Below are 20,134 nucleotides of genomic sequence, written 5' to 3' on the forward strand. Positions count from 1 at the left end.
GGAGGGAATCATTTGGTCAGATCATAAAGGGACAAAGATGCTACAGCAAGTTTATTTTCCTCCCCTCCCGCAAAAAAAAAAAAAAAGCAGCGTGGCTTAAAGAGATGAACACAGAATCTCAACCAGAATACTTGTGTAACAGAGTTTACAGTGTAATATGTTTAATATTAACAGCCAAGCTTCCAGATACGCCATAGACCATTTCACAAATGTATCGCCTCTGCAAAAACAAGAGCTTAGCCTTCACTGATCACAGAAAGTCAGACTATGTAATTACTAAGCTTAGTAACTTCAACATCCTTATTAAATTCCTTGAAAATTCTGTATAAAACAAAAATTCAACCTAGTGCAAAACTACAGTTTTATGCATGGGCAGAAAAGATGTTTTCAAGGAGAGTGACGATAAAATTTCCAACTGTCTTAGGTTACTCATTCATCACTAATAATTTTCCTTTTGGTAATGATACCAAGAGGCATGTAATTGATTAAAGAATAAATTGCTAGTTATTTTGGAATGAAATTCTAGTTAAATGAATTCTTCCTTCCTTCTCTGAATTGTGGAGTGTTTTGTTGTTTGTTTTGGGTTTTTTTTTTGAATTCATAGGAAGTTTAATCCACTTACATTCCCCCTGTTAAGGAATTTATCACCACAGAGGTTTGTGCTTAAAAACTGTGGTTAAAATACAGAATGTTACAGAAATTTCTGACCCTTTTTTTTGAGCTATACATCTATACAATCTATATCAACACTCATGCTACAGGGCATAAAATTAACCACTATATGAATCAGAAGTTAGTTATCTGTACGAGAAGGATTTGGAACCATTTTTACCTTCCTCTGAAGCTTCTGGTATTGGCTTTGATAGAGACAGGCTATCAGACTTGATCATTATTCTGATCTGTTATGGCCTAGGTGGAATATACAGTTTGGGTTAGCCTTGCTGGCCACTGGAGGTCACCGTTCCTCTAGAGAAATATCAGATAGAAAATCAACATTCAACCCCCCCCTTTGGAAGAGACCTAATGACACTAATGGGGAAAAAAAAAAAAAAAAAAAAAAAAAAATCGAAAAATCACAATTCGTTCTCATGCAACACATCCTCGGTGATAACAGTATTAAATGACAAAGCGACAAGCCTGTTTTAATATGTGGTTTTGTACAGAGACTGAAATTCCTTACGAAGTTTTGTCTTCACATTCAAGTACACTAATCAGGCTATTAGCCAACGACTACCTGCCTTTTGCTAGGAAAGCAGCAGATAGTCTTTTTCTGTTTCACCATCTTTTGAAATACTAAATGCTAGATAGAATTTAGTACCAGTTGTAATTCTTAATTTTTTGAAACACCATTTGGTATTTGCTCATGCAAAAGTAAAGCCCAACTTTCTGTTCATGTTAATTACTCTGAAGTTGCCATTAAGGTGAGATTGATTTTAAAGAAATAGTAGCTCTGCAGTCTGCACTGAGTCTTCTACTGATTAAAGCTGAACCGTCTCATCAGCCACCCTGTACATAAGTTTCTCTTCCGGTTTAAACAGTCCACCACACTGTTGAGGTTTCCATTTACTTTCTACACTACTATTTCCAGCAATCTACCAGCAATTTCCAGACATTTTCTATGTCTAAGCCATATATGGCAAGCTAAAGCACCTTAACAATTCAAACCAAAAAAATCTCCTATGGATACACAGCCTCACCCCCCCCCCGCCCCTTTTTTTTTTTAAAAAAAAACATTAGTGAATTTCCAACACAGACTCAGGTTAAAACTTTACATTTGGACACCTGTCTCACCAAGTTACAATATTTACCTTTGGTTTATGAAAGTACTAACTTGTCTGCAGTGAGAAATTTAGTATTTTCATGTTGACATATTTGCCGCCTTTGGTCCCAGTAAGACAGTAATAGAACTCCACAAATGACATGGAAGAGTCTGCTCAGACTTCAGGAAATTCAAAAAACAAATTCAAGGATCATGAGGGTCACCTGGTATCACTGAGAATGAACAAGTTATGCAGCTAGATCATTTCATAATCTCTCTTCTGAGATGACAAAGGAAACATACGTACTATTTGCAACTCAGACTTCCACACTAATAAAACTTTCATTACGCTTTCTCCTTTAAAAGTACGTATCTATGTTGCTACAAAACAAGAGTGATTAATCTGTCCCAGCATGCTTTTATGTAGGATAGATGCTTTATTATTCAGGGTGCCTAGGGAGAAAGAAAACTCTTTAAGGAATCTAGCCCTTTAATCAGTAGGGAGGTAACAGGGATTTTCTTGGATAAATTTCAGAAAAGGCTGAACTCGTTTATTCTCTTATTTAGGCTATTTTTTTCCTATAGATCCAAATCATAGTCCTGCTTCCTTTCAAGAAATGGTATCTGCTTCAGTGTGGCCGAACAAATTCAGAACTTGTGTGAAAGTATTTCCAGGACAGAATGAGGCAGCAAAGCAGCGGTTTTTCACGGCAGACGTAAGAGAGCTGGTGACAAGAAGATGGAGCAATTTCATACTTTTCTGTAGAGAACAGAAAACTAGCTTATTTTCCTATCATTACTTAAAGGAGTACTATCACAGGCAAAAGCACCCCGTTCATACAATTTTACAGTTGTGAAAAGACATTCAGTAAAATGTATACACGATATACAGCTCGCACAGATTTGAACCATAATTAAACTAAAAATAGCTCCAAAACCTTTTGACAAGCCACCTCAATTACGGATCTTTTTAGTTCTCTGTCTCACTTCATTCCTGGCTTAAATCCTGTCTTTACAGTATTCACATTCATCATATCCTACTCGCAATTACAACAAATTCAGCAAAATACATTTTTATAGTGATTGATAGTACTTAAACTTAAATCATCTGCTTAACTGCAGTTTAGTTTTTTATTCCTTAAACAACATAATTTTTATCTCCTGTCTCCTGGCTTAACTTCAGTAAAAAGACAAAGTTAGTACGAGAACTGAATTTCCAAATATAATAATATAGGGCAACGGTAATTACATTTCAAAAGCCCTCAAAGCTAGAAGAAAATGTAATGTTTATTATGAGCAAATTTAAACAATTCTGTTGCAATAAAAAAAGTCATGTATATTTTATCAGAATTCCTGTAGAAAAAATGATTGACCATTTTCTTTCTGATCCCTTACCACAGAGTCCCGTCACGGATCACTGCCCAAGATTAAAGAGTCAATTCTGACTTCTCTGGTTCCGTAGTTAGGGTGGTGGTGGTGTGTTTTTGAAGGCTTACAGTACTAAGAGTAAAAAAGGCTGAAAATAATTCAAAAATGGGAAAATGCAAAAATGCATTTTGATCATAATTGGAATTGCACTTTTAAGATTTGTCTGGAAAAACCTCTATGATCTTTGAACTTGATAAACAGATCCAAAACCTGCCTCCCTCCCCCAGAAGCGCAAGTCAAGATTATTTTTTTTTTTTTGGTCCAGCCTTCTGAGCCTAGGAGGTAGCAGTCTTAAGGTAATAGGTGATGGTCAATTATTATCCAAGAGCAGTTCCAATGCAAAAAGCCCTGCTTCCTTTTCTAGACTTACTGTTAACCAGAGACTGCTCTTACTGTGAATTCTCATGGTGTAACTTTCTCCCTGGCTCCAGCTTCTTTACAGGTCTGGATGGAACACACTGAAAAGAGGGATCTGCAAATTCTCTTAAAGGTATTGCAGATCCGTCACACTCCTTAGTTGTATCTGACTAACACTAAATAGTATTCAGTTTCCATAACATCCTTTTTGGAGACTTTTTCTGAAGAAGGTTCTCCAGCTCCTATGAGGAATGCACTACCCCTATATCACGCCTGTATGTCATCAAGTTCAACTGCATTTGAAAACAGAGGCCTCTGTGTTGCTGCATACCAGTTAACAGTAACATACTTGAGCTATCAAGTCCGTATCTCATTCACATATATTCTCCCCAGTACATGCCAAGTAAAATGGACAAATTGTACACCTCCTAGAAAAATTCTTTTGCCACCATTCAATGTAAGATTTTCCTTAATCTTCCCGGTCATTCTTATGGTCTATATATAAATCATTGTCACTTTCAAGAGAAAATTATTCAAAATGTCAATGGTAGACTTCTCCCATTTACAACAGAAGTTTATACAAACTATATTGGTTCCCAAATTCTTAATTTGATCTAATTTATAGGTCAGTTTCATATGAAAAAAGGGAAGGCTTCTGGGTGTTTCAAAACAACACTAACAACAAAAGCCAAATTTACACGACTAACAAAATGGTGCACTCAGAAATAAGTTACTATAGTAACATTTTCTGTAATAATTAACAGAAGAACTCTACAAATTCAACGACATTAAATGCTATTGGAAAAAAGTGTCAAGATACATAAGTAATATAAGTTATAAGCCAGGCAACAGACACCAATATAGTTAGTGCTCTGCACTTAAAGATAGAAGTCCATAAATAATTCAGCCATTTAACATCTAACTTGATAGACTACACTCAGGACTGAAAAATTCCTACACAGATGCTTACTGCCGCAATAGAAGAGCTAGCACAATATATTTACTTTTCTTCCTGAGGAACGGCATTTGTGTGCAATTAGACGAGATGTATTTTTCATATATCATAGGTCATAAATAAAAACTGCAATTGTAATTTAAGTATAAGACTCAGATTTCTAGTTTAATGTTCTACAGAGTTGCAGAGGACATAAGACTGTAATAAGTAAAACTCACAATTTAGGAATATAAGCATACAAGTATGGGAAAGCTACTGACTCTACTTAGCAGGAAGGGAAACTTATGCCAGACTAACTGCAACACATTTACACAGAGTAAATAACTTATTTGAATTAGCCTTTAACCTGAAAGTCTTACCACCACAGCAGTGGAGACAAAAATCTGTCATGTAGTCAAGTCTGTAGTAGCACAGATGCCAACATTCTAATTCTAAAATTTATATTCAGTTAAAAAAAAGCACCAAAGCTATAATCTCCATAATCTAGCTTGAATAAAAAACAGGTAAGCATAATGTAAGTGAAAAGTAGTTACCACTGACCAAAATGATTACTTATATTACCAACATGGGTAGGAAACCTGGTTTTAGGGCCAGGCCATCTCCTTAAGGTTGCCACAGAGTAAGCAACAAAAAGGTGATCAAACACGGAAAAATCTTCCATTCCAGGTTTAAGACAAGTGCATGATGAGTACAGATGGAGATACAAGGAAATCATGAAACTATAACTGGGTAGAGAATCTCAATACATCAACATCCCATCAGTTATCAGGTCTTGGAAAGCATCACGAAATGAAAGTTGTAAGGAAGACAAAATTAGCTCCTCCCAAACAAGAATGGCAGCATGAAAGAAACAGCGAAATGAGTATTTAAAAATTGAAGTAGGGTGATAAGATTGTCATGATGAGTCAGTTGTAGCTATGCATTAACATTCCAACAGCAAGGCATTCAACTGATGATGTTAAGTATCAGACTGCCTCTTATGTTATACTCAGTAAAGCATAAAAGCACTCTTAAACAAACCATATAGTGAACTTGCAGCCTGTTGAGGGAAAAAATATGTTGGTACAGCTCTATAAAAAAAGCTTACTGCTTCTGTACACAGCTAACAGTAGCCATGGTTTTATAAATTTTTTTTTCAGCATATAATGAATAAATGCCATAAAAACAGGCACTAGTATAAGAACAGACTTCATGTACTGAAACAATCAAAAAAATTGTATTGGTGCTTCCGTGAATGCTGTTAAGCCATCCTATACGCAGAGTGAGTAATCTAAAGTGTTCTTTCCTGTGCCACACAACTCAGATGACTAACACTAGGGAAAAAAAATAAAAATGTTTATGGTGTATGTGTTCACTTTACCATTATTTATTTTTCCATTTAACTCAAGCTTCCCACAGAAAAAATTTTTAGTCAGCCTAAGACTCTTATTTCCTTGTGTTTCAACTTGAGAAGATTTGGAAAAGCTTTTAAGTCAAATCTTTTGTATTCATCACCTGCATTTCAAAGAAAATTCTAATAACTAAAAATGCTTTCTAAATATGTTTTTGTTTTCTCCTGAATATATTTCCAACACTCTTATTGGAAATATAGCTTAAAATTTATCTGACATTTTAGATCCTCCTGAGCAGCACTGTCCTAATCATATCACAAAACAGAACTATCACCTAAATTTTTCCTTTTTTTAAATAAAATATTAAATATCAAAGCTTTCAGCCAAAAAAAGGTAAAAAAAAATTCTAATCAGCGTAAAAGTTGATGAAGAAGTACCAACTGCAATTAAGAGTTTCTTATACAAATAAAGAAAATATAAATTCAACAGTCTTCTCTCTTTCCCCTTCTCTCTCAAAAAACTCTGCAAAACAGAACAGAAACCCTGCAGCACATGACACGTGTGCTCTACTACAAACTCAAGCAAGTTGCATTATAGCATCAGTAGGTAGCTAACAAAAAAATAACACTTAGGCTTAAGGGAAAATACAAAACAAGGGATGTATGACAAAATTAAAGGTGGTCTTCATCATATGAATAATTTTGTAAACACCAGGTATTTTGAAAAACTGGCTCCTTACATAGTGAATGTCTTCTTTGAAGAATGTTAACAATGAAGGTCTTAACAGCAGGCTTCAAAGTAAAAATGTAAGCATGCAGTTTTCTCTCCTCCTGTGAATCTCTTTCATGTTATTACAGGCATTGCTGCCTGCCTGTTTCTACACTTCCTAGGACTATGAAAATATTATGTCCATATTTAATACTGTTCAACTAGGTATTAAAAAAATGTAATGCCGATAAGGCAGTGTTCTTGACTTAATTGTTTTATTGCTCAAGTGTCAATAAATGTAACAATGTCATTTTTGTGCTGGTTTTCTACGGTAAGACAGAAGTAGGCACAATTACCAAGTAACAAAAGCTTTTAAAAATTTCAATAAAATTTTGTGCTTGCAAAACCACTGAAATGCAAGTCATCTACTCCACCATGAACTAAAAACTTGCCTCACAGCACCAGTAATAAAGAAAACCTGAAATAATCAGAGAATCATTTTAAATAATTGCACTGCTTTCAAGCCACATCCTTAAAAAAAAAAAGGGCATGATCCTACTCATACCTACTCATCTTACTAAGCCCTGTTACCTATCTGAATAATCCTACTGCTTTTAAAAGTGATATCATTTGTTAATTCAGTCTTTGTTTTTTTAAAATGTACTACAAGTAGATTAAAAATGTTTCATGTATCTGAACCACTTCATCTTCCATGGTTGTATCTAAACTGATTTCATGACACTTTACCCTGTCTGTTGGCTGTGTTAACTACTAACCTTCCTGTCAAGGCAAAAAAGGTTTCTAATCCACAAGAGAAAGGAAGTACTGGAATAGCATTCCAATAGGCTGGTCTTTGCTAGTCCACACTTATTTGTCATGTTTGAAATGTTTACTAACAGGACTATACAAAATGACCACCCAGAAGAGTAAGGCACTGAATTCCGATACTGGAAATCTAAGCAATCCTTCGCACTGCAATTGCAGGCACCTTGCATGTACGCTGGGTAAATTTAATAGCAGCAGAACCCAGTGCAGGAGTTTGCAGAATCTATGAATAGAAACCAAGGAATAAATGGGTCCAGCAATGCTTTAATATGTTTTCTTAAATTCGTTGTATATTTTAAAAACAACACCTACAAGTTGTAACCACTCTTAGAGCTGGGAAGCAAGCCAGATTTTTGACCAGGAAATAAAGCTTGTTGCCGTTGTGGTCCTGAAAGATAGTTTGTTTCTCCATCACCTGGAGAAGGCAAAATAGCTTTTACATTTATAGAATTGAATTCCACTGTTTTTAATGGGGTTGTTACATATGCACACAATTAATAAACTAAAAGAATCTATTCCTTTTGAACGCATAAACAGAAGTAATTATTTTTACCAGATCCCAGTCTATGCTGCGGAAAAATGTATGAGACTTGATATCAGAAAATCCTGTCTGCGGCTGACAACCAAGCCTTTCTTTGGGATCCTGCAGAAAACACAGAAACTCACATTACATACTCTAAGCCAGTCATAGTGCATGTTTGTCAAAAGTCCACATACAAGACTTCAGCATTCCCTAGTACCATGCAAACCACTGCTCAGACAAACATATCATGGCTATCAAGGGAATTTCGTTCTTTTTTTTTCATGAAGTTTGTTTGAAATTTCATTATAAATATTTTACAACTTCTTAAAATAAAAACAATATACATTTATTTAGTAATGTATTAATTCATGTCCCTCTTTTATCCATTAAAAATTATAATCGCTCTATGGATTCAATCAGTTTAGTAAGTAACAATTACCACAGAAAAGAGTTTATATAGTTACTTTTTTCACGAAGGTGCAGGCTTTTAAATCAAGCCTGTGCTGTGGAATTCCCTCAGTAAATTAGTAACTAAGAAGTGGGGTTTTTTAACATAGAGGACACCAAGGTTTTATAGATTTTCTTAATAGTAAGCAGATTAACTTCTTAACTGTATTGCTTTCAACAGGAAGCTCTGACTTCCAGATCTTAGATGCTAAAAATAAGAGAATGTTACTTACCTTGTTTAAAAATCCTTTTAACACATGGGAAGCCTTGACAGAAAGAAACCTTGGAATCCGGATTGGCTTCTCAAGGATAACTGTTACAGGTTTAAAAACAGCAATATTGGTTTTCGTTTTATGACACTGACCATGATTTCAATACAAACATTGTGTTACTTAATATGTTACTATTTGGAAAATGGGAAGATACAGTAATTATTTAAAATAATGCAAGCAAAAGGAGCTACAGTAATTCAAGGCACTGTTATACTGACATTTCAAGATCTCCTAAAAGAAACCTTGGCTTCATTACATTTCTCTATTGTTTGTAGTACAAACAGGGAATAAAACTTTTTCAGTGTCCTCAGTATATGGAAAAATGTGATTTTTAAACAGTAATTGATTTAATATTAGGCCTGTCAAGACGACCATGGCAGACTCCGTTACATAATTGCAGTAACTAGTTTAAAGAATGGTTCTGCATATTAGGGAGCAGGTAACTTCGCAATTCCCTAAACCGTTAAGAGTTTCTGGTGTAATAAATACGGTAGGTATTACTACTTTTATTTAGAAATATTCATACTTCACTACTCCTGAAGGGTAAAACTGTTTTAAAAAAGTTATATTAATTTCATCAGAAGTAAAAAAAAAAAAAAAAGGAGTTATCTAGACCAAAACTACACGCTGATATATTTCTGTCAAGAAAGATCCTTCTATCCTCTCATGTAACACTGAATTTTAAAATTTATTCTTAGCCTATGGACTTCCTTCTAATAAAGATACCATTCCATACAATTTCTGTCTTATTTCTGAACTGTGGACATTTTAAAAAAATATTATCTGAAGAAGGTTTCCTAAATTCCAGGCTGTTTTATTTGAGTTCACTAAGATAAATTCCTGCTATGATGAACTGGATATATTGTGGCCCTTTATCTACAGTAGATCTACACACAGCTATGAAATAATAATGGAAAACGAAAACCTAGCTGTCCTGCTGGAATTGCCAGTTTTCATTACGTCTCCCCCAAGAATGAAAAAAAAAATCAAAACAACTATACCTTGGAAGAGGTAATCTTCAGTGTTCATGTCTGGATTGTCAGTAATAATATCAAACGGAGACCTTCCTGCCATCATTTCAAACATCAACACACCGAGAGCCCACCAGTCCACACTGAACCCTGTAAATAGTCGCAGAGCAGATTTTCAACCAGGATACCTTGAATTTAGGTATTACCTCTCATATAAATGAACATTAATGGCCTGGTTCTACAAAGTACTGAAATTTTATATTTTCACTGAAGCCATAGACATCATGACTTCCACCATCACTGAATGAGACTTGAGAGAGTTTTCTGAATTGGGATTACAAATGTAATCTATATAGGAGTTTGCAGATGTCTGCCAGACAGCAATGCTCCAATGAAAACTCAGTGTATTTAAGCTGAAAAGTTTCAGGTTTTTTTGTTTTGTGTGTGTTTGAGGTTGGTTTGGGTTTTTTTGTGGGTGGTTTTTGGGTTTTTTTTCTTCTTGTATTTTGTTTGTTTGGGTTTTTTTTAAGAAGTTGAACATTTAAGTATCTTATAACTAAATGACAGATTCAACCTATTGGTGAGAGTCCACAAATAACAACATTGGTTAAAAAGACTATTATACTTCCGCATGAGCAATAACTTTGTTATAGCATTCTATAACCTTGTCTGGAAGGCAATAGTAGCTGGGATGTCAAGTTCTTCAAGGAGTGGACTTGGTTTTGCTACAGTATCATTTAATAGTTATTTTACAGGCAAAGTATGATTTAAAAGAAGCTGAAATGAGTGATCGCAAGAGAAAAACAAAAATAACCTTATTTCAGAAATATTCAATATATAATGGCAAAAAACCATGGAGATCTAAAAATAATTGTATTTGAACCAACCTACAACTAGAACTTTGCATTGCGATTTATAGTAACTACAAATTGTTTAGTCATAGCTTACCATATTCTTCTCCTCTGAGGATCTCTGGTGCAATATAATTTGGTGTCCCACAGAAAGTGCTTGTAGTGTCACCAGGGCCCAAACCTTCCTATAAACATAAGTCATTTCATAAATTAAAAGTTGACCTCCTTTTCCAGGAATTTCCCTCAATTAGACTTATAAAGCCAAGTTACTTAGGGAGTCTAAAGATCTGCCTTTCAAAAAAGGCAAAGCTAAAAATAAATATTCATAGTGCTCAAAACTGGCTTATGACTTTACAGCTTATCTTCAGCAAATTAATTGATTAAAACAATTAACAACACATTTGCAACAATATTTTGCTTACTATTTACAGATACATTTAAAAAAAAAAGTCAGATCAAAACCAATTTGGAAGTCCTTTTCAAATGGATGTTGGGAAGAAGCCACCTATTTTTAGGAATGAAAGAATCAATCTTCACATAACTGCTGCATTCCAAATGAAGCCTCACAACCTGTGCACTTCCACAGTGGAGAAACATTCTAGTCCAGCATTCTTAGAACTTGGTGCGACACCTATTCTATGGAGGGAACAAGACAAGCTTTCCTCATTACATCCCCATAACATGCCTTAACTATGTTCTGAAATAAGCTAAATAAAAGTTAGTGTTATATACTCAATCCTTGGACTTTTAAAAAATCAACACAATGCCAGTTGCATTTTTGGCTTCAGAAGCTTATTCTCACCGAGAAACAGACTGGACTCTACTCATTTCACATGCTAGCCAGAAACAGTCTGGCAGTAACAAGGAGACTTGAGGTCAAATCAATAGCTCTAAGGAGACAGCAGAATTCTTGACAGATTACGACCACTTCAGTCATGTCTGGCATTCCAACTTTACATACTTAAGTTTTATATTTAGTATTTTCTGTACTCATATTTTCTATTGACGTTTTCTTGCTTTCCTCTGCATCACGTTAAGTACATGCTACACTTTACCAGGTGCTTTGAAAGCAATGCTCTCTAAATTGCCTCTCAGCGCCAAAGATTGCAGTGTAAGAACTAGCATACTAGAGAGCCCCTGTTGGTTAGTAATTTCTACAGGCCAACCACAGAGAACGATGAATGCAATTCATATTCACAGGAGCACAGTTACAAAGAAATGGAAAAGATCCCTTTTAAAACATACTTGTCTTAAAGATCAATTTTCTAACTTGGGTCACGTAGGAACTTAAATAGATAAATTAACTTGGTCAATAGGCCAAGCTTCTTCTGTCCCCTCAAATGATTCACATAACTTGAAACGCACAAAGGAAAAAAATTACAAATGTGGTTCTATTCTTCAGCAGTCATTTCTCAGAATAAAGTTCCTATTCCACAACCAAATTCTGGGCTCAGTAACACTAGAGCTAAGAAAAGGGTACGTTTTCTCAGTTTTCTCTTAGTGTCACTGGATACGGTATTTGACTTAAAAGCATAACCAGAGAGATACAGTACTGAATGACAAAGTGGCAAAGGAAAGGCAAGAAAAATCCTACCTTGCACATGCCATAATCTGTTAATTTGATATGACCCTCTGCATCTAGAAGAACATTGTCTAGTTTTAAATCTCTGTAGATTATGCCTCTTTCATGTAGGAAGTTTAGAGCAATACAAATTTCAGCAGCATAAAACCTGACATTAAAAAGGAGAAAATTCTTATTAGCATTAAGATGGCACAAAAGCTGGTGCAATTTTAAAAAAATCTGTTCTTAAAACATCACTTTACACTCAGTTTTTATCTATCAACAGCATACCAAAACCAAGCTGTATTTATTCATAAAGACACTGATCTCATATTGTAAAACTATTCCTTAAATTAAATATGGGAAATTATTTTTTTCATTCTACTAATTAAGACAGTTATTAAGAAATTAAGAAAATGACTAATACTAATTAAGAAAATTATTCTTTATCCTACAGAATTTTCTGAAAATTCCAAGTATGACATAGGAGATCTGTATTTTCACCTTATTAAGAGTTACAATGAGACTTTGTGTAGTACAAAGCCATGCAAAATAGACTTTTTGTCTTCTCCTACCAACATTGTACTAGCTCAAATAAGACCAAAATAAGTAGAATAGTTACACCTGCTATCAACAGATCAAAGAAGCATTACCAAAATATGAAGCAATAAACAAAAGTAAATAGGAATAACTGTTACTACTTATCAAATGCTTATTTTCTTAAAAAACTGCAACATATCCTTAAAAAAAAAAAACACAAAACAAAACAAACATACCTTCCCAGGGCAGTACCTTCTAAATTTAAGAATCAACTTTTTGTTCTTTCTTTGCTATTCATATTCTTTTATGGAATAAAATTTGGAAAGCGTTTCATATATTAAGCAACTACAACACACGAAAACCACTACAACTGTGTTAGTAAAATACCTTGCGTGTTCTTCAGGAAGTTTCCTTTGCCGTTGCATATGAAACATAAGATCTCCCCCATTTACATACTCTATGACAAGAAACAATCTGAAAGTATATAATACAATTAATGGATTCCAAGGAGATTCTCAAGAAAAACTACTCTTATCCTTCCAATTTCAGCCATTTTCACTTCCAATCTTGAATTAGACTTCTAGATTTCTTACAGTTACAGAAACTATTTAAAAGAGGAAAAAAAAAGAATACTTATAATGATCCAGATTATGTAGGATCACAATCTTCATTTAAATGCCAAACTAAATGTAAAGGAGAGGCAGCTGCCTACAACAGGCTACTATTTGATGTGAAACCTGCAGGACTGTTTAAACAATACAGAAGACAACAGCATTTGCCTAATATAATGAGGTACTTGGTGACAGACGTAAAAAAAAACCCAAACCCAACCCCTAAGCATATAATGATATATTGACTTCTTTAAAAATTACTTACAAATAATAGCAAAATCATGGAAGTATGTTAGAAGATGACACATGGCAAAAATGAAAGTTTATCCAAAAAAGTTAAAATTGTCATGGATTTGAAAAAGACATAATAACAACAACAACATAGTTACATGACTATCTCTTATTCAAAGATGTTGAGTCTTTTGACTTTTATGGAATAAAACTCCACAGTATAAAATTTGCTCAGTGAGTGCACTGCTTTGAATAACATCTGATTGACTGAAAAAAATAAGCCTGCCTGAAAGCAAGCTGATTATTTAAAATAAAGGTTTTAAGATTAAAAAAAACTCTTCAAAAGATGCATCAATTTAAATTCAAACCTTTCATATTAAATCTGACACAGATTTACCCTGATGTAATAATTATTAAACTGTTACTCTGCTTAACTAAATATTTTTCTTTTAATAGCGAAGCTGCGGCATCAAATCTGAAGAGATTTGTAGATGAAATGTAGTTTATACAGACCTAAGTCAACAAGGTTTCTGCATAGGTAAAATGTGAAAATTCTCATTTTTATTTTTGATATAGTTTTGCCACTAAAAGGTCATCATCTTTTAAAAATTATTTCATCATTAACAATAACTAATGAGTATCTGGCAATATTAGAGATCAGTATGTTTTGTAGGATTTGTGATATTAATTAAATATATACCTACAAAGCTTGCTATTTGTGCTGGTTCAGTTCCTGAAAAGCTCAAACAGATCTACTGAAAGCAAGATGCCATAGGACTCACTTAGAGGAATGTAACCCAAATTTAGTTTCAAAAAAAAAAAAGAGTAAGTTTCATCTGAATAGCATGATACAATCTTTTTCCCAATTAAAGTTACATGATCTAGCATATTATTAATATACACATACAAAATTATTTCTATTAAACCCTATGATCACCACTGAACTCTTCCTGATGCAGTTAATAAACATACTGTCATTCCTAGAAGAAAAAGATTAAAAAAATATTTCTATTAATATAGATAGACTGAGACTAAAGACTGAGAGGACTGAGAGACTCGATTCACATATGTCCATTATTTGTCAGAGATGACAACTAAATTTGGTGAGCTAGCAGGACAGATACTGACCTCCCACCCTCCCTTGACTTTGTCAAGACCTTTATCCATGGGAAAATGTGACGTAAAAGAAAGCGTGATGGACCCACTTCTGTTACTCTCTATCCAGCATATTCACTAAATGGAAGATGTGAGCACAGAAAGGCTGCAGTGTCAAGGCTTATTAGTTCCTCTGTAGAACACATTTTTTTAAATGGTCTTCTCAAAACAAACAAGAGAAAAGTCAGCAGGGAAAAGAAATATAGGTGGAATCAGTCATATAAAAAGACTTCTATTACAGTTTGCAGGAAAGGTTTCAAACTTGTGGAAAATACGACCCATGCAACACTGCCAAGGTCAGAGACACCTATGGGATAGAAACATGCTGAGTGCGAGTTTCTTATGAAGGTTACGGCTGTCCCAGGAGGCAGTCCTTCCTTACACACCTAATTTTCCATGAGTCAAAAACTCCTTTCCATATATCCACACACTGGAAAACATTCCATTTGGAAAACACATGCTCCAGTCTCAGACCATTCTAACTGGTAACAAGAAGTTTGTTGGTTTTTTCTCCTTTGAAAAGGATTCTTCATTTGAAACACTTAAAGTATTAAAAGCTTAAAAGGTAAACCAGGAAAAGTTATTGGGACAAAACCCACCTTGCAAGTCTTTCAGTGGCCTCACAAGAATATAAACACTAAACTAAAAGTAAATAAACAATAAAATAGATAACAAATGTCATGACTATTTATTACAGCATTCTTGGTATTTTTTGCTTCCAACTTCCTATCCTATTTAGAAGCTTCCAATGTTTTATCACCATCCAGAACCTGCAATTTAAAGTTCCTTGTGTCAAGTCATGTTCAAGCATGTGTGTGAATACTGGCAGTTCTTGATTTTTTTAGAAGGATTTACTCAAACCCCAATGGTTTTGCAGTACGGAGGTTTCAGATTGTTGCCATCCTTGGAAGACACTTAGATGGCAACTCTGGCCCCAAGCCCAAGACACATATTTTATTACAACAATAAAACAAGCATCACTAGCATCTGAAACAACGTGAACAGGTACATGTAGCATCAACTAGCATCTTTAAGTATCTGAACAGCTACATGTAGCATCAACTAGCATCTTTAAGTACACGTTTCTTTTATCCTAAAATTTTATTTAAAGTTATACTTCAGAGAAAGAACATGTTCTTTTGCAACTTCCCCCTCCGCCATTAGTACACTTCGACATAAACTGTTCTCATATTACAAATGGTTTTCTTTGGGCCAGTTAACTCAATCTGATGTTCATGAATTTATTCACTTGAAATCAGTTTCGTGTTTCTCTTTGTTCCTGTAATGAGGTCGTAATTGTCATTTTGTAACATTACAGCTATAACAAAATCGTGAATTCATGACATTATGGCTATCCACGACAAAAAACTGAAGTAATACACAAAAAACTATAGTTTCACTGCAAGGAGAAGCTAGGCTGGAAAAACAGGACTCCTAAAGATACAACAGGAATACAGAAAGCTTTGACTATGTTCAGCACGTTTTTTTTCTATTTCTGCTCCTCAACTATGTCAGCGTAATTACCAAAGTGGCATACAAAGGATCTTTCTATTGCTGACTTCAGCCTTTTTCTTGTTTCCAAAATATGTAAGAAACCTCATTCTCAATACTTCACCCTGCCCAACCACTTGAATTTTTACACTAGATATTCAATACTACCTAGTATTTGGTGAGAAGGTGTTCGTGAACGTTGGTTTAACTTAAAGGGCCTTGCACAACAGTTTGTTAGCTGTCTAAAGATTTTTATTTGTTTTTCTGTCTGCAAGACAAATTTCTTTTGGTCAAATCCTTCCTCAGTCATCTTCAGAGATCATTCTTTCTCACTGCTCCAAAATATTCCCTAGTCCATGTAGCTTCAGAATACTCTTCATACAGCTTCTTTACTTCCTTCATCTTAGCTATGTTTTCCCTGCTAGTAAAATGCTATTACCTAGGACTATAACCATTAAGAGGCTGAACACTTGGGGACTGAAAAAAATGGTACAGTGCATGGCTTCGTATTTTAAAAGCTGATAATACACATTGTAATGAACAGGTGATTATTCTTAAGGATAAATGACTAGATAATCCACAAAAACTTCTTAGAACTGTTGGCACTCTACTCTGCATGCCAATCAAGCAAGCCAGACAGAATGACTTTTATCTTCTGCACCAGGCATTATAAAAATGTAAAAGTAAACAGGTACCTGTGAAAACAAAAAAAATTCAAACCATAAACTCCCACACATCTGAATTCCCCAGTGACATACAAAAGCATGGGCATGAAAGTTCTTCTTGATTTTCTTCATATTCCAATTGCAAAACAAGAAGTAGTCCACTTCAAATTGTGCACACAAGGACAAAAAAATTAGTATTTCAAAGTAGTTAAGAGTTTATTAAGCACATTTTCAAATAAAAAATCACATGCTTCAGTATGTCCTAAGGGCTCATAAGGCTCATAGGTAAAACCCACTTCATACACATGTAGGTTTTTAAGTTATTATTAAAAACTACTATTACTGAGTATCCCAACTCTTACATTTTGAAGAACAGAGAACTACAGTTTGGCCCTCTGAGAACTGATTCAGCCCTCCTCAGTAGAATCAGGTATTATAAACTCTCTCTTACAACACTCTCTTTCACCCCGCTACCACCCTCTTATTCCTGAAGCGACATGGCCTGTGCTCACGAAGACAGCGCACAGTTCCTCCTCTTTCTCATTCATCTTCTCCCTTCAGATCCGGACCTGGAAAACCCTGCCTTTTTCTCCACACCACAATGGCTAAGCTATGCTGCTAGAACTGGCTTTGTTGTAGTAGTGAAATCCCTGATGATACTAATGCTTCCTTCCAAAAATTACTGACTATGCGATGGCAGTGGTTATGTTTGCTTTATGAGAAGCAGTTAGTACAATGATCAAAATTTTCAAAACAAAGTAATTTCAGATCTTTCTTACCGACTTGTTGTTTGAAAGCATGAATGTAAACCAACTAGGAATGGGTTACTGGATGCCTGTTCAAACACATGTTTCTCTGTCTGTACCCAATCAATATCCTGAAATAGAGTAATTGAACAATCAGAACTCCTGCTGGATAACCACTGTGGGCATTCCCAGAAAAGAAACTGTGAACATCTATGCTCCCTTACATACACCGTCATTGTTACATACATTCTTCAGAAAGACAAAACCCCCTAAAATCTGGAGGAAGTTATAGAACATTTTAATTCAATTATATATTCAGAAGTTTCTTAACCATTTAGAAAGGTCTGCACAAAATTTAAGCCATTTAAAAATATTATACATCTGCAATATTTGATACACTGCTCATACTGCTTCATAGAGATAAATTCGATTATCTTAGATAAATCATCCTAAGGCTGCTGAAGCAACTCATGCCAGTAACACAAGCAATGTGAATCTCCAGTTTTTAAAAGGTTCAAATAAACTGAACTTCATTTTCTCATCTGAAACTCAAAGTGAATTCAATGAAACTACCAAAACCCAATTAGTTTGTCCAACCAAAATCATTCTTAGAAGTATCACAGGCCACCTTTAATACTTCAACAGGGAGAAGTCCTGAACACCCGCTGCAATACCATACAATAAAAACCTATCAAAATTTGAATTATACTAGCACAGTACTGCAAAATTCAGATCCGTAATAACAAAGCATTTAATCATTTTTCATATAACCATGCAAAATTTAAACCTTATAGACAACTGGTTATAGCAGTAGATATTCACTCTTCATGCAAGACACTGATCATGTTCCACCCCACAGACACTCAGTACTCTGCCAATAAACTAGAAATATAATTGTTCTAAAAATTCTCCATTTCCGACAGATACTTCCAGCTTTCCAACCAATCTGGAGACAATAGAGACAGACACTGAGAAACCAGGCCTTCCTGTCAAGGACAGTTAGTGAAACTGAAGACTCAACGGAAATCAGGAAATGTCACCATCAAATTCATCTGCTAGGTTTTGTGTTCAGATGCTCCTGAAGATATAACACCTTGGAAGGGTAAACCTGGGTCCAAATATGAGCCAAAAATCCAGTTTTGAATAAAACAATAAACATGTCCAGTTCTTTTTGTTTTTACTGAATGTGCTTCTCTAACAGTCTTTAAACTAACCTCTTCATTATTGCACTTGTGTACTAGTACATTAGTAGTATACTAGTGCACTACTGTTAACAAGATTAAGCTTACAAAAATCAAATAGCAGAAGCCCAGGTATTTGATTTGCTTCAATCTCATTTAGAAAAAATCTTTACTTCTCTCCAATATCAACCATTACCTGGAAAGCAGTATCCGATTTAAACATACTGATACTTGCCATGTAATTAATTTTCTTTCTCCATGAAACACTTACTAGGTGTAATCTCCATTATTTGCAATATCTCATGCATTCACATAATTCAGTGCATTTCCTACCAATTCCCAGAATTTCATTAAACAGCCTATCTTATAGAAAAGAAAAACCAATTAGCTCAATCTTCTATGTAATTATCTATGAGAGCCACTATTCAAGAAGGACTTTTCTCATCTACCTCTCATTCTCAGGAACAACTGCATAACTCATTAAAGAATGCTGTTCTTTAGCTTTACCTTCTTGGAAAAAAGACGTGTAAAAGGGAACAGTAAATAAACCACAGAACAGTCTAATCTTCGGTCATAAAAGAAACATCAAATAAATGAGTAAGCCAAAGTATTTTAGAATAACTTTACTCTCCTAACCCTAGCCTCTGGAATAACGACAAAAAATGGCATTCAGAGAAACTGACTGAAACTACCAACGTAAATAGTATTTAAAACAATGTGTTTCGGTGTTGTGTCCGTTCCCCCCCAACATCCTACTTTCAAGAAATCCACTCTTCCTAACAGTATAAAATTAATATACCATTATCACTGGAATAATGACAAAAAATGGCATTCAGAGAAATTGATTGAAACTACCAACGCAAATAGTATTTAAAACAAAGTGTTTTGGTGTTGTGTCCGTCCCCCCCCCAACATCCTACTTTCAAGAAATCCACTCTTCCTAACAGTATAAAATTAATATACCATTATCATCTTAAAAATTGCACTCTTTTCAAAAAATTCACTTTCTATTGTAAGAACAGCTATACAAGAAATTCCCTACGAGGTGAGACTGATTGTCCACCTCTTCTATTTTATTAGAGTTTGAGATTCCATCCACAAGGATGACACAGTACTTCTTTACTCTTCAAATATTTAACAGTGTCATACCTTATGTATCCCATCATACACACTGCCACTCCTGCAAAAGCACGTCACACTGCAGTGTTCCAATAAGGCTGGCAGCCTGACAACACTTGTTATCCTTCTGTCAGGTGTCTCAGCTGTTTTATCAGGGCTGTGGTCTGACCACATGCGTCCCAGTTACCCCATCCCCTGTTCCATTATTTAACACAGCAGTTTCCAGTCTAATGGCATTGTAGGTGGTTCAAATTTGCCTTCCTTGCTTGCTGTGATTGGTTCATCACATTTATGAAAAAAAATAGAATGGATATAAAATCTACACCTTCCAAGAAATGTGAATGTTACAGGAAAAAGATGAAGAGTTGGTTGGGCTTTTTTCTTGTCACACCCCCCCCCCCCAAACT

The 20,134-nt window shown here is 34.8% G+C and overlaps 1 protein-coding gene across 2 annotated transcripts in view; it reads right to left on the minus strand.

Annotated features, from left to right (window-relative positions):
* Positions 1 to 20,134, minus strand: part of PRKCZ (protein kinase C, zeta) — a 65,739-nt gene that overhangs the window by 8,259 nt on the left and 37,346 nt on the right. For both annotated transcript variants that reach the window (XM_009709739.1, XM_009709738.1), the window contains exons 10-16: positions 17,461 to 17,558; positions 12,916 to 13,002; positions 12,022 to 12,157; positions 10,525 to 10,612; positions 9,607 to 9,726; positions 8,567 to 8,646; positions 7,917 to 8,006 (exon numbers count right to left, since the gene is read on the minus strand). In XM_009709739.1, the coding sequence (XP_009708041.1) occupies positions 7,917 to 8,006; positions 8,567 to 8,646; positions 9,607 to 9,726; positions 10,525 to 10,612; positions 12,022 to 12,157; positions 12,916 to 13,002; positions 17,461 to 17,558 (699 nt within the window). The remainder of the gene's footprint in view (positions 1 to 7,916; positions 8,007 to 8,566; positions 8,647 to 9,606; positions 9,727 to 10,524; positions 10,613 to 12,021; positions 12,158 to 12,915; positions 13,003 to 17,460; positions 17,559 to 20,134) is intronic.

The sequence above is a fragment of the Cariama cristata genome, unplaced genomic scaffold (genome assembly GCF_000690535.1).
Source record: "Cariama cristata isolate BGI_N322 unplaced genomic scaffold, ASM69053v1 scaffold2721, whole genome shotgun sequence".
NCBI lineage: Eukaryota > Metazoa > Chordata > Aves > Cariamiformes > Cariamidae > Cariama > Cariama cristata.